At 46.7% G+C, this 15795-nt stretch overlaps 1 protein-coding gene across 2 annotated transcripts in view; it reads right to left on the minus strand.

Moving 5' to 3' along the window:
- The window catches only part of OSBPL10 (oxysterol binding protein like 10), a 360812-nt gene extending 345890 nt beyond the window's left edge, over positions 1 to 14922 (minus strand). The window contains exon 1 of one of the 2 annotated variants that reach the window (XM_070777074.1): positions 14072 to 14922. In XM_070777074.1, the coding sequence (XP_070633175.1) occupies positions 14072 to 14352 (281 nt within the window). In that variant the 5' untranslated portion in view covers positions 14353 to 14922. The remainder of the gene's footprint in view (positions 1 to 14071) is intronic. The other variant, XM_070777075.1, reaches the window with a different exon arrangement.
- Positions 14923 to 15795: the final 873 nt, after the last annotated feature.

The raw sequence follows: 15795 nt of genomic DNA on the forward strand, positions 1-15795 counted from the left end.
TCCCTGTTGTTGCGAATGGCATTATTTCATTCTGTTTGATGGCAAAGATTCCATCATGTATATGTACCAAATCTTTATCCATTCAACTGCTGACAGACATTTAGGTTGTTTCCATGTCTTGGCTCTTCTGAACACTGCTGCCATGAGCAGTGGGGTGCACGCATCTTTTTGAATTAGAGTTTTCTCTGGCTATACTGCACGGCATTTGGCATATACACACAAGGCCCTCAGTAAGTACGTGGGTGTGAACCTTCCGTCAGGCCTAACTACACACAGAGAGGTGTGTGCATGTCTGGGGGCTGCAGCCCCCAGCTCACGCAGGACTTGGAAAGTCTCCCACTTCTGTGTAGACTCTAGTTAGCAACAAAGGGCCCAGGAAAACCTTCGTGGTGGCATTCCCTGCACGGTTCACAGCCCACCACGGTTCTGATGACGTGACCATCACCGGGATGCACCTATCACCTAATCCACCTAACTCCTCTGGAACAAGGGACTCACACAGAGCACCGAGTCCCACCTGCACTTGGGAGAACCTGAATCCCATGGCGTCCTGGGCGGTTCCCAGTCCCTGCTCGTGGTTCACCGGCCACGTGACCAGCACTGCCTAAACACTTAACACATCCTGGGAAAGAGGTACTAAAAACCGATGCTGGGGACTTCCCTGGCGGTTCAGCAGTCAAGAAGCTGCCTGCCAACGCAGGGGACATAGGATTGACTCCTGCTCTAAAAAGACTCCACCTGCCTCAGGGCAACTAAGCCTGTGCCCCTGCGCTCTAGAGCCTGCAAGCCACAACTACTGAGCCCAGGTGCCCTGACTATTGAAGCCCACACGCCCTAGAGCCTGTGCTCCGCCATCAAGAGAAGCCACCACAAAGAGAAGCTCACGTACCACAGCTAGAGAGTAGCCCCCACTTACTGAATCTAGAGGAGACCTGTGCACAGCAACGAAGACCCAGTGCAGCCGAAAAAAAAAAAAAAAACTGATGTCGGGGCCTTTCAACTTGTTATATTTTCATCAAAAGATTTCTAGAAAGGGACCAAACCACATACAAACACATTCCTCTGAAAACTACCGCCCAACGTGAACAAGTTATTCATGACTCAAATGCCTTCAAAGAACAGAATCGTGCACATTTCCTGATTGCAGTGCTGTTCTTGGTATCATTGTACAAGGCACAAATACAGCATTGGGTTGTGACCAAATCCCATCAAGTCTGGGTTATCAACCAGCAAATTCTGGATGGCTTTCTTTCTAATTCTGTCTTGGCCAGCCCCGAAACTCATCAGGAGCCACCCAGAGGAAACATGCAGAGAGCCTCCCATGTTTCCAGCACAACCATCTCAATCCTGCTTTCAGGACACAAAGGCCGTCTCTCCTCTCCTCCCAGGGTTCTCAAACTGCTGTCTGATGGGACACACCCTGCCAGGCCATGTGATGGACAGCCAGTGGAGACCAGCATCCACTACACAGATAAAACCGCTTGTCACCTGCCCCAGCGCAGGGGGAGGAAGGTCTGAGAAATACCTGTATACTGGGTCTAAAGTGGCCACCAACTCAGCCCCAGGTTCCACCAAGTCACCCACTGGTCTAAAGCACGTGTGTCTGTTAAGTCGTTCAGTTGTGTCCAACTCTTTGCAATCCCATGGACTACAGCCCACCAGGCTCCTGTGTGTGTGTGCATGTGTATGTGTGTGTATGTGTATGTATGTGTGTGTGTTAGTCATTCAGTCATGTCTGACTCTTTGCGATCCCATGGACTGTAGCCCATCAGGCTCCTCTGTCCATGGAATTTCCCAGACAAGGATACTGGAGTGGGTAACCATTCCCTTCTTCAGGGAATCTTCCCAACCCAGAGATTGAACCTGGCTCTCCCATGTTGCAGGCAGATTCTTTACTCTCTGAGCCACCAGGGAAGCCCCCTACAATACTGGACTCCTAGAAAATAAACTATTGTATGCCAGGCCTGATGCTGGGCCCGATGCCTGCAGGAGCTCACAGCAATGCTACAAGGCTGGCATCACGCACAGAGGAGGAAACCAGGCTCCACAGAGGTAAGCGAATTGCCAAGGTCATGCAGCAAAAACGAGGAAAAGCTGGACTGGCAAGGGGGTCTAAGCATGTCACCAGCCTGTGGTCCTGCAGGCTGTCCCCTCAGAAGCAAGGTGACTCCAGGAGAAGGAGGCAGTCTCAGGTTCCAAAAGTTCCCAAGAGGCATCACAGAAGGTGTCCGGGACAGGGAGTGACCCACTCACTTATACACTGATAGTGGGGGTGGAGAACGATCCAGCCATTCTAAGTTTCTACACGTACCTCTCCTAGGAACCTGCGATTCCAATCCCAGTACTGACCCAAGAGAAATGAAGCTCACGTCCACACACAGACTTGTACACGAACAGCAGCTTGGTTCGTAACAGCCAAAAACTGGAAACCACCCAAACATCCACCTATGAGTACACAGATAAGCAAACTGTGGTATATTCACAAGTACACTACGACTCAACAACAGAAAGAAATCCAGTATAAATGACTGATGCGGCGGCAAAGAGGACCAAACTCAGATCTTTCTGAGTTAAACAGACCAGACTCTGAAAAGGATAAGCTCTAATGGTTCCACCCACTGATACATAAAGCCCAAAGAGACAAAACGAATTCATGGTGATAAAAATCAGAAATAGATTGCAAGGGAAGGGGAATGGACTGGAAAGAAGCACAAGGAACCTTCCTGAGGGGATGGAAATGTTCTGTACCTTTTGAAGCAGTGGTCATATGCTATAAACAAGTATCAAAATTCAAATGGAACATCTAAGATAATCGTATTGTATGTTTATTAGGACTTGAAAAAGAAGCCTTTGGACTAATGAGTCATTCTGATGATAAAATGGAAAGCACAGATTATTACCTGTATTCTTCCAAAACTAACTGCTCAATTAGTACTTAAAGAAACCCCAAAGAAACTCTGATTGGCCCGTCAAAGGAAATTAGGTTTACTCATGGGTATTAGAAACAATTTTCCACACAATATTACCTACTTAATACTTGCCCGAGAGCTCTGTCCAGGCAGACAGAGATGAATGAGCCCACCAATCTGGCCTAACAAGCCCACTTACACTCATGACAGTAGCCTGTGTCCTTCCCTGAAAGAGATGGCTGTCTCTATGGCAACCAGTGGAAGGTAGGCACGGTGGACAGAGAAGGGAGCCAAAGAGCTTAAGAACCACTTTGGACTCATGACTGCGGGAATGCCATTCCCTACCCCCAAGATGTTCACATCCTAATTCCTGGAACCTGTGACTGTTAATTTATATGGCAAAGTTTTTGGCACAGGCTAACTCGCTTCAGTCGTGTCTGACTCTTTGCGACCCTAACGACCCTAGCCTGGAAGGCTCCTCTGTCCATGGGATTCTCCAGGCAAGAATACTGGAGTAGGTTGCCATGCACTCCTCCAGGGGATCTTTCTGACCCAGGGATCAAACCCTTGTCTCTTATGTCTCCTGCACTGGCAGGCAGGTTCTTTCCCACTAGAGCCACCTGGGAAATCCTAATGGCAGACTGATTAACTTAAGGATCTTGAGATGAAGGGATTCTTTAAGCAGACCCCAAACACATTCATAGGAATCCTTCTAACAGGGAGGCAGAGGGAGATGTGACACACAGAGAGGAGAAGGAAACACGAAGACAGAGGCAGAAATGGGAGTGATGCAGTTACGAGCCAAGGAATGCTGGCAGTCACCAGAAGCTGGAAGAAGCAAGAAGAACTTTCCCTGAGAGTATCCGGCGGGAGCACGGCCTTGCCAACACCCTGACTTACATCCAGTGAAACTAATCTCAGACTTCTGGCCTCCAGAACCATGAAAAAATACATTTCTATTGTTTCAAGTCACCAAGTTTGTGGTCATTTTTTATAAGAGCCATAAGAAAACTAACACAGACTGGAAGCCTTAAAGTCATATTGCTTCTGCCAGCAGTCCACATTCCCCCAGTATCAACTCCAATGTCTGAGAAATTAATTTATTATTTTAAAATTAATGAAAGCTTGTTTCTTAAGACAAAATGTCATAGAGACTTCCCTAGTGGTCCAGTGGATATGACTCCATGCTCCCAACACAGGGGGGCCGGGGTTCAATCCCTGGCCAGGGAACTAGACCCTGCAAGCTGCCACTGAAGAGTTTACACGCAGCAACTAGAGAGTCTGCACGCCACAGCGAAGACAGAAGACCCCACGTGCTGCAACTGAGACCCAGCACTGCCAAATACACAGATAAAAATAAATATTTTAAAAAAGGAAAACATCACAGACCATCTCATGACCATGGGACAGGTAAAGATTTCCTTAACAGGGCTCAAAAAGAACCCAACAAAAAGGGAAAACATTGACAATGTGACTATGTTAAAATTTAGAATTTGTGTTTATCAAGACACTAGTAAGAGAGGAACTCGCAAACCATGGCATGAAAGAAGCTGCTTTCTCTGTATATAGAACACCTGTGCCCACGTGTGCAGAAACCTATCAGTGAACTCAGACCCAGAATACACAGGAAATTCCACAATTTAATAAGAAAAAAAGCAGATATTAGAAAGCTAATAACTTCATTAGCCATCAGAAAGGGCAAATTAAAACCACAAGGAGATACCGACACACACCCACCAGATTGGCTACGACGAGAACAGACAATGTCAAGTATGGATGAGTCTGTGGAGCACCTAGAACTCGCTCACATTTCTGGTGGCATACTAACAGACACAACCACTCTGGAAAACTCTCTGGATGCCTCTCGTGAGTGGGACATCTGTAACACCTCCACACCTAGGTACCCACCCACAGACAGGTATGCGTGTATTTCCCAAAACTATTCATATGAGCCCCAAAACTGGGAGGAACTCAAATGTCAACCTATAATAGGTACAAATATATTTTGTACATTCATACAACGGAATACCAAACAGCAGTGGAAATAAAGAGACCACAACATGAATGGGGCTAAGAAGCCAGACATAAAAGATCACATTACAATATGAAATTAAAAAATAGGCCTAATAATATATGGTATTGGGAGTCAGAATAGTGGCACCTACAGGGGCCGGGGATGACAGTAAGGGATGGGATGAAGGGGCTGCTTTTTCTTGATCTGGTTGTGTGTGAAAATTCACTGAACTACGTATTTTTATGAGTTGTGTATTTTTCTGAACGAATATATAAGACTTCAAATTTACCCTCAAAAATTCAGTTATTCAGAGATTATGTGGAAAGGTATGGGCAGCTTTCCTTTTCTCGATAATATTTTCAAACTGCAAAATGGATGCACGTTCACCTTAGGGGGAAAAAATAATGGGAAAAAAGAGAAGGAAAATCATGCTCACCATTCAGGGTGTGTGTGCAAGCATGCACACGCATGTGCATGTGTGTGTGTGTTAGTCACTCAGTTGTGTTCGACTCTGCGACCCCATAGACTGTAGCTATGCCAGGCTCCTCTTGCCATGGAATTTTTCAGGCAAGAATACTGGAGTGGGCTGCCACATCTTCCTCCAGGGGCTCTTTCTGAGCCAGAGATCGAACCTGGGTCTCCTGCACTGCAGGCAAATTATTTACCATCTGAGCCACCAGGGAAGCCCACTGGGTATAAATATCAAATACATGTTCACTTTAAATAAGGCAGGGGTGAGAGGACAGCCAATCCCACAGAGGGTGATTAACATATGGCATACATTACATATATCATATATAATGTATTATATACATGTATGTGTATAGTACAAATCATATACAATATAATGTTGTCATCACCAGTTGTGTCGGACTCTTTGCAGCCCCATGGACTGCAGCATGCCAGGCCTCCCTGTCCCTCACCATCTCGTGGAGTTTGCCCAAGTTCATGTCCACTACATTAGTGATGCCATCCAGCCATCTCATCCTCTTATGCCCTCTTCCCCTTGTATACATTATATAGGATAATATGCTATGCATATATTATTATATATTTTATACATATATAGTTGTATATATTACAATATAATACATAAATATAATCAGCAGCTTTGTGATCTGAGCAATCATCTTTTATAATTATTGTCAATGAAGCCATCTAAGGTCCCTAAACAATGTGAGTGGGGCCTCAGAACAATCTGACAACCCAGACAGCAAGACGTGCAAATCCTTCGGAGCACAAGGAGACGAGACCATTAAACCAGAACAGTGATTTTCAACCCTGGTATCTCCACCAACTGTCTCTAAAACTACTGGAATTCTCGAAAAGCATTCATTTTAATGCAGTATTACTTTTGAGGTCAATATATGCCCCTACTGACTTTGCTAAATGGACCAAGTGACCCCAAAACCCTGGGAAATCATGCCAGAGGCTACACACTGTCTTCTCAAAGTCTGTTAATACAGATCGAGTGAAAAGCAAGCCCTGGATATCTGGTTCCTAAAGGTCCACCTTGGGTGGGTGGTCATGGGTCTGAGGTCAGGATGGGCATGTCTGCTGATGACATGTTGCAGAGAAGAGGGCAAACGATAAACATACTAACTCAAGGACGAGGCTTTAAGCTGGTAGAGCATTAAGAATTGCAAGAACAGTGGTAAACGCTGGCCAAAATAGAACTAAATCCTGGCTTGTCTTTTCTGTCATTCATTTACTTGCTAACTCATTTGGTAATACTTACTGAACCCTTATTATATGCCACGTCCTATTCTAGACTCTAGGGATACAGCAGTGAACAAGACAGGCAAAATTACTCTCTGTCCTCAGGGAGTTAATACCAAGTGCAGAAAGACAAAAGAGTAAAATACAGAGCATGTCAGCTGGTGGTAAGGGTTGAGGAGGAGAAAAAGCGTGAAAGGGAGATGGGGTTTAGAGGCTGGAGGAGGAAGGAAGTCACTTCCGACAGAAACGTAAATGCCTGGTTCCAAGTTTTAAATGACCTCTTGCCCCTCAAAGAACCCATCATCTTCTCTGCAAAGAACTCTGTGATAATTATGCGAATGGGACCCCAGAGCCATCACAGCATTCAAAAAAGAGACCAAGAGTTTTATGGACCGGAAAGGGTCCGCTAAAGTAGGGGCAAACTGAAGATCCAAAAACAGCTCCTTCTTGAGATCCTGAACTATTCTCAGCCCCTTACACATCAGGTCTTCATTTAATCCCCACACTGAACTAAGGAAAAGAGCAGAGGTTACACCATCTTCAACATTTAAGCAAGCAGGAAAGCGGAAGCCCAGGGCAATTACGGAACTGGCCCAAGGCAACAGGTGTGCTCAGTACTGAGGTCAGGACTTGACCCAGAGTCCGCACTGCTCTAACTGTCCAAATGCATGTCCACTGGCCTGAGGTTTTCATATGCCAGCACTCGTCCACTTCATCCCATTCAAGATTTGCCTTTCAGTGTTTTCCTGAGTTCTTACAACCTCACCAATCACCCAAGAAAGAATTAGAGGCTGACTCCACATTTGCAGTCTTTTTTCCTCCAAATATCAAAAACTGAATGGCGATGAAAGCCCTCAAATATTTAAACATCACTTCCCAGATCTAATGAGAAATTATTTCCCCTAAAACACTAGAAGCTAAAACCAACCCCAGAGCAGTTCCGTTCTGGCCAAAGACTAAACTCAGCCTTAGGGCAAATGAGAGTCCATACTGTATCCTTGCTTGATCTACCCTTCTCAAACTGAACAGAAGCAAACAGAACTCCTGAGTGTCCCCTATCCTACGCACAGGCAGGTGCGTCCCCTGTGACCCTGGGATCCATGAAGGATGCCTCAGCCTCCCAGCCTACATACTCAAGAAGAGAACATTAAAAAAAAAAAAAAGTAAAACTGAATCACTTTGCTGTACACCTGAAACTAACACAACACTGTAAATCAACTATATTTCAATTTTAAAAAAGTTTAAGCTATCCTTGGCCCCTCTTGCTTTCTCACCTCAGCATCCAACCCCTCAGCAATGTCCCTCCTCCCCACTCCAAATGTGTCCCTTTCTGCATTTCCCTTGTCCCCACCGTCCAGGCCCCCAGCATCTCTTGCCTGGACCGCCATGCTGCGCTCCTGTCTGCTTTCTGACCTGCTCCTGAAAATCTCATCTCCACACAGGAGCCAGAGTGAGCTCTTGAAAGTTGCAGACCGGGTCACCTCCCTGCCTAAAATCCTTCTGTCAAACTGTAACAGTCTTCAATCTTTCCCCTGCCTACAAGGCCACGTATGATATGGCATCTGCCTGACTCTCCCCAGTCTCTGGGGTTTACTCTCCCCGTGGTACACTCATTCCATATGAAACTCAAAAAGTGGGTGAAAAGATTGTGCACTAGATTAAAATGTGAATATCAGCAAAGACATTAGATCCACACAAATTTCCACAAATACATGCCTTTATTTCACCATCTTTTATATATACATATATATGTATATATGTATATATATATATGATATATGCATCATATATATGTGAGAAGGAAATGGCAACCCACCGTAGTATTCTTGCCTGGGAAATCCCATGGACAGAGAAGCCTGGCGGGCAAAGGAGCGCGTGGGATCACAAAGAGTTGGATATGACGAACACTTTCACACTTTCATAAATGTGTATGTGCCATGCCCTGTTGCTCGTGGGATCCTAATTTCCCAAACCGGAATCGAACCCAGGCCCACAGCAGTGGAAGCATGGAATCCAAACCACTGGACCACCAGCAAATTCCCTAAATATATTTTTAATCTATGAGCACCTACCTCCTTCTGAAACTGTGTTCATTTGTTAGAGGTATTTACACTTTAATGGGGCTTCCCAGGTGGTGCTCATGGTAAGGAACCCACCTGCCAATGCAGGCAGTGTGAGACAAGGATTTGATCTCTGAGTCAGGAAGATCCCCTGGAGCAGGGCATGGCAACCCACTCCAGTATTCTTGCCTGGAGAATCCCATGGACAGAGGAGCCTAGTGGGGCTACAGTCCATGGGGTTGCACAGAGTCGGACATGACTGAAGCAAGTTAGAATACATGCACTTTTTAATGCCATCCTACAAATCTCTACCATGCTATAATGTCTGAAATATTTTCTTCAAAGAACTATACTAATGCATTATAGAAACTCCTTCCTTTGGCCCATTTTTTGATTGGGTCGTTTATTTTTCTGGAACTGAGCTGCAGGAGTTGCTTGTGTATTTTTGAGGTTAGTTCTTTGTCAGTTGCTTCATTTGTTATTATTTTCTCCCATTCTGAAGGCTGTCTTTTCATCTTGCTTAGAGTTTCCTTTGTTGTGCAAAAGCTTTTAATTTTAATTACGTCCCATTTGTTTATTTTTGTTTTTATTTCCAATATTCTGGGAGATGAGTCGTAGAGAATCCTGCTGTGATTTATGTCGGAGAGTGTTTTGCCTATGTTCTCCTCTAAGAGTTTTACAGTTTCTGGTCTTACATTTAGATCCTTAATCCATTTTGAGTTTATTTTTGTGTATGGTGTTAGAAAGTGTTCTAGTTTCATTCTTTTACAAGTGGTTGACCAGTTTTCCAAGCAGCACTTGTTAAAGAGATTGTCTTTTCTCCATTGTATATTCTTTCCTCCTTTGTCAAAGATAAGGTGTCCATACGTGCATGGATTTATCTCTGGGCTTTCTATTTTGTTCCATTGATCTATATTTCTGTCTTTGTGCCAGTACCATACTGTCTTAATGACTGTGGCTTTGTAGTAGAGCCTAAAGTCAGGCAGGTTGATTCCTCCAGTTCCATTCTTCTTTCTCAAGATTGCTTTGGCTATTCGAGGTTTTTTGTATTTCCATACAAATTGTGAAATTATCTGTTCTAGCTCTGTGAAAAATACTGTTGGTAGCTTGATAGGGATTGCATTGAATCTATAGATTGCTTTGGGTAATATACTAATTTTCACTATATTTATTCTTCCAATCCATGAACATGGTATATTTCTCCATCTATTAATGTCCTCTTTGATTTCTTTCACCAGTGTTTTATAGTTTTCTATATATAGGTCTTTAGTTTCTTTAGGTAGATATATTCCTAAGTATTTTATTCTTCTCGTTGCAATGGTGAATGGAATTGTTTCCTTAATTTCTCTATTTTTTCATTATTAGTGTATAGGAATGCAAGGGATTTCTGTGTGTTGATTTTATATCCTTCAACTTTACTACGTTCCTTGATTAGCTCTAGTAATTTTCTGGTGGAGTCTTTAGGGTTTTCTATGTAGAGGATCATGTCATCTGCAAACAGTGAGAGTTTTACTTCTTCTTTTCCAATGCGGATTCCTTTTATTTCTTTTTCTGCTCTGATTGCTGTGGCCAAAACTTCCAAAACTATGTTGAATAGTAGTGGTGAAAGTGGGCACCCTTGTCTTGTTCCTGACTTTAGGGGAAATGCTTTCAATACTAAACAGACATTTCTCCAAAGAAGACATACAGATGGCTAACAAACACATGAAAAGACGCTCAACATCACTCATTATCAGAGAAATGCAAATCAAAACCACAAAGAGGTACCATTTCATGCCAGTCAGAATGGCTGCTATCAAAAAGCCTACAAACAATAAATGCTGAAAAGGGTGTGCAGAAAAGGGAACCTTCTTATACTGTTGGTGGGAATGCAAAGTAGTACAGCCACTATGGAGAACAGTGTGGAGATTCCTCAAAAAAACTGGAAATAGAACTGCCATATGACCCAGCAATCCCACTGCTGGGCATACACACTGAGGAAACCAGAAGGGAAAGAGACACGTGTACCCCAATGTTCATCGCAGCACTGTTTATAATAGCCAGGACATGGAAACAACCTAGATGTCCATCAGCAGATGAATGGATAAGAAAGCTGTGGTACATATACACAATGGAGTATTACTCAGCCATTAAAAAGAATACATTTGAATGAGTTCTAATGAAGTGGACAAAACTGGAGCCAATTATACAGAATGAAGTAAGCCAGAAAGAAAAACACCAATACAGTATACTAACATATATGGAATTTAGAAAGGTGGTAACGATAACCCTGTATGTGAGACAGCAAAAGAGACACAGATGTATAGAACAGTCTTTTGGACTCTGTGGGAGAGGGAGAGGGTGGGATGATTTGGAGGAATGGCATTGAAACATGTATAACATCATATAAGAAATGAATCGCCAGGATGCTTGGGGCTGGTGCACTGGGATGACTCAGAAGGATGGTCCGGGGAGGGAGGTGGCGGGGGGGGTTCAGAATGGGGAACACATGTATGCCCGTGGCGGATCCATGTTGATGTGTGGTAGAATCAATACAATATTGTAAAGTAATTAGCCTCCAATTAAAATAAATTAATTAAAATAAATAAAGTAAATAAATTTAAATTAAAAAAAAAAGAAACTCCTTCCTGAGGATTTCCCCACCCCACTCCGATTACGTGGCACCCTCTCAGCCAATGAGAGCACCAAGTGTCCTGGACGTGCGCTCCTAGGCGAGTCCCACACATGTAGCTTTCCCTCCTGCCATCCCTCTTTATGTCACCGGTCTTGTGTTCTGGCCACAATGCCTTCCTCGGGACGTGCAGATGAGGGTAAGAGCACTACAAATAAATTAAGGCAGAATATGATACTGAATATTAAAATATAAGCTTTACTTGGGGATGTGCAAGCAGACACCAGAGTAAAAACTGTTGGTGGGTGGCTGGTGTGTTATCAACAGACAGCAGCCTCACCAAGGACTTCATGGCTGGAGATCCATCACTAGCTGCAGACAATTTGGAAAAAAAAAAAAAAAGCGCAAAGGAACATGCCATGAGGCCCCCAAATGCAGGGAGCTTGACTCAGCCCAACTACTCACACCAAGGTGTTTCCCCTGGGGGGTGGGTGGTAAGGTTTCCTTCCACTTTTGAATCCTGTGTCCCCCTCCACTATGTGATGAAAAGATGCCTATGTGTTTTGCACACAGCAGGAGCTCCAAAGTAGCTGACCCAATGCCTGGCACATAGTAGGGCCTCCATAAAATAGTTCCTGAATAAATGACTGATAAGTGAATACTTTTCAAAGTTTCCATCTTTGTTCTCTTCCCTGTTCCTTTTCACTGGTCCAGATCCTCCTTTCTAAGACCCCTTGAGGAGGGAGAAGCATGCAGGCACAGCCATCACAGACGTTCTCCGGATCACTGATGCACCCTCAGCCACAGCTGGAAACAAACCCCAACGCTGAGACCCTGACCACTAGGAAGAGACGATGCTTTTGAAGGCAATGGTAGGCTTTGAGACCAATGCGTCTACTGTGGTAAGAACAAACAGTGGCAGCCAGCTATAACCCACAGTAAACAAATTCGATAAAGATGAGACTTCAGCAGTATACACAGTACATTTCACCTGTGTAGCCTGCAATCAAGTATGTGTTGTTGGTGCTATTATTAGTATTATTATTGTTATAAATTTTGCCTCTTCGCAATCTGGCCTTCAACCTAAATACTCCAGAGGATTTAATTACACAAAAGCATGAGTTACTCCAATTTCCCCTAAATCCACTCCAAAGAACAAATCCTTTAATATACATTGCAGGTAAAATGCCATCCCCAAGTGAAGTAACTAATCCAGGGTAAAAGCTCTGTTGGCCTCATAAATCACTTCAGGGGGGAAAAAAACGGAATTAAAGGTGATTGTCCAACACACAAATCAAATGCTACACAAGCAAGGCACAGCCAGGTACCATTAACAAGGCAATTACCAGGACCTGAAATCAGATTCAGTCCTCTCATCTGTCTTCTCTTTGGCACTCTACCTATTCCCTTTTCAGCTTTCAAGAATTGACACTGGGGCTATTTTGGGAAATAAAAGGATTCAAAAGTTAAGGTGCAGCTTCCACTAACACAGTAGTAGATCCCCAAGGAAACTCTGGGGAAAGTTCTCTGCCTAAAATATCAACTCAGTTTCCTTACTTAGGAAGTCACCCTTCTCCACCTGCAACGCAGGAGACCCTGGTACAACCCCTGGGTCGGGAAGATCCTCTGGAGAAGGAAATGGCTACCCACTCCAGTATTCTTGTCTGAAGAAGTTCATGGAAAGAGAAGCGTGGCGGGCTACAGTCCGTGGGGTAGCAAAGAGTCCAGACAAAACTGATCCACTAACACTTTCTCCTAGTAGAGCTTCACGTAAATAACTGCCTGCAGTTTCAGCTGGAAACAATCTGAAACTTACACAGGGAGAGACCGCCAAGTACTCTAGTAACTAGCAGAGATAAGCAATAGCTCCCGGGATGTGATGAAAATCTCGCAAGCATCCTTAAGAACCACAAGACCTCGTATTCAAGGGCTATTAAGGACCTGACACAGATCTCATCAACAAACTCTCCAAAAAGTCCCATTCTCCTTGCATGAATATTGGTATTTTTGACTTGTTTTTGAAAAACTATACACACACACACACACACACACCTACACATAAATGCTGTGCCCCGTCTGCTCCTTTCAAGTGTTCCTTACTACCTCGGTCCACACACACCGCGACCCCTTGCCCTGGCACCCCTCCTTCCACATGTCCCAACTGGGAGAGTAGAGTGAGCAGGCAACTTCAGGAAACACCTTAAGGGAGAAAATAACTTAAACAGCGAACTGCCCATTTCGAAAGGGGAGAGAGTGTCAAAGAAAAAACCACACTAAACTTCCGTCGCAGTGTCTCTCGGCCACCAACTGGGCGGGGGGCTAGCGCGCGCCCCGGAAACTGCCGAGGATAACTGGCTGATTTATGGGGGTGGTGGCGTCTTTAAACAACAAAGTTTTAAATGAACTAGGATGTAGACAGAATTGCTGTGATGGGGCCAGCTCTTACGTACAGGCATCGCGCACGCCCCTCTGCCCCCTACTCTCAGTCCTTCTCCAAGGGTGCCGGAAGCCGCTAGCCTGCAGGGCCCGGGGACCAGCGCGCTCGCCTGTCGCTCCAGTCCCTGCAGGTGCCAAGGCTCTCCTTCCTTCCCCACTACTGCGATGTGGGCCCGGGGTGGGGTCGCGGCGCACCTAGGGTAGCGGGGACGCGTGGTGGGCCCGGGTGCCGAGGCCGCCCCAGCTTGCCGGCGGCGCGATCGCGCGCGCACACACTCACACAGAGCAGCGCGCAGGGAGGGGCGGACGGCGGGCGCGTTACCTGTTCTGCCAGCCCTGGAGGAGGTTGGTGTATTTGCTGAGCACGCCCTCGAGCGCCGGCTCCCTCCGCCGGCCGCTGCCCCCGCACGGGCTAGCGGCTACCGAGCCCGGGCTGCTGCGGCTGCCCCCGCCTCCGAGCCCGGCGGCCGCCGACCTGCCAGAGACCCCCCGGCCAGCCAGAGAGCAGGAGGGTGAGGAGCCCGCCGAGGTGGCGCGGCTGCTGCTGCGGCTGCTGCTGTTGCTGCCCCCGCCGCTTTCCGCGCCCTGGGCTGCCCTCTCCATGGTCCGTGCGCGCCCGGGACGCGGGGGCCCGCCGCGGTGGCGGCCCCGGCGCTGGGGCTCCTGGCGCGGCGGCGGCGGCTACAGCTCCGGGAGCCCGGGCCGCGCGTGGCTGCTCCAAATCCCCGGGAAACGCCTGACTCATACAGGAGGAAGAGGAGGAGGAGGCGAGGAGCGCTGGGAAGGAAGCCAAAGGGGCTGGATGCAGCTGCGGCCGCCCCTCCCCCGTCGCGGCCCCGGCCCCTCCCTCCGCACTAGTTTGCCTGGCAAGTTCGGAGCGGGTGGCCGGTTCGGCCAGCCCTCCTCCAGGTCTTCCTTCTCTGCTTTCCAGTCCCCGGGGCCGCTCAGGCCCGGGGCTCGGGGCGCTCTTGAAGCCGATCCGCAGGGTGGGCACGCCCGGAATCCACACCCTGCCGCCCCCTCTCGATGGGAAGGTGCGAAAGGGAATCTCCGCGCGTTACTCCCCACCCCTGCACCCACCTCGGGACCTGGCGGGAGGAGCGGCCCCACCCACTGGGTCCACCCGGATATGGACCCGCCCGGCCTAACACCGGTCACACGCAACTCCTCTCCGTCTTCCGCACCGAGCCTGGGCCGGACACACGTACACGGTCACCTGGACATCGACCTCGCTGGCCGAGAGGAGGAACAGGGCTAGGAGGTCCTCCGGGCTCTCCTGCGCGTCTGGGAGGGGAGGGGAGAAGAAGCCAGGTAAACTCGCCCGGGGCGTTTTCACCCATTGGAGTTATGACAAATGCACAGTGGACACCCGGGCCAGGATTTGAGTGGGGCAAGAGTATTCGGATTCCTGCAAGCGCCTCCTTCAGTTGAGTGTCCTGGACGCAGCTCTGGTCTCACCCTAATCCCTACACTGATGGACACACGTCAACCTAGCCAATCCAACCATATCTGGTGTTATCAAGACAGCACGATGCACTTGGGAATCAGAGGCTCCGAAATGGGTAAGACTGCACGGAAAGCAGGAGAGATCACAGATACCTACAAACAGAGCAAAGTATTCTGTGTATTGACTGTAACTTCTGCCCCCACCCCCAATGGAGGCACACGGAGCTGCAGCTGGGTTTCTAAATCTAAAGTTGAGTTGATGCTCTTCTGCAAAATTAGATGGGTTACACTCTCCACTGCACTCATCATTTTTGTGCATATAAATATCCAGTGCAATCTGGAAGTTTCTAAAAATTACCTAGAAAAGAGCTTTGAGGATCTTACCCTCCCCCAACACACACACACACACACACACACACACATAAACACACACACACGAAAACAAAAAGATTGATAGGTGGTCCCTATGTAGGAACTCATAACACAGGTAAATAATTCAACAGTTAAAAAATTACTAAATGGAATAGAGTCAGCTCTCATGGGGCCAGTTCTCCAAGCCTGACCCTTTTCTAGCCCCATATCCTTCCAGGAAGCTTTCAA

The sequence above is a fragment of the Bos indicus genome, chromosome 22, assembly GCF_029378745.1.
Source record: "Bos indicus isolate NIAB-ARS_2022 breed Sahiwal x Tharparkar chromosome 22, NIAB-ARS_B.indTharparkar_mat_pri_1.0, whole genome shotgun sequence".
NCBI classification, from domain to species: domain Eukaryota; kingdom Metazoa; phylum Chordata; class Mammalia; order Artiodactyla; family Bovidae; genus Bos; species Bos indicus.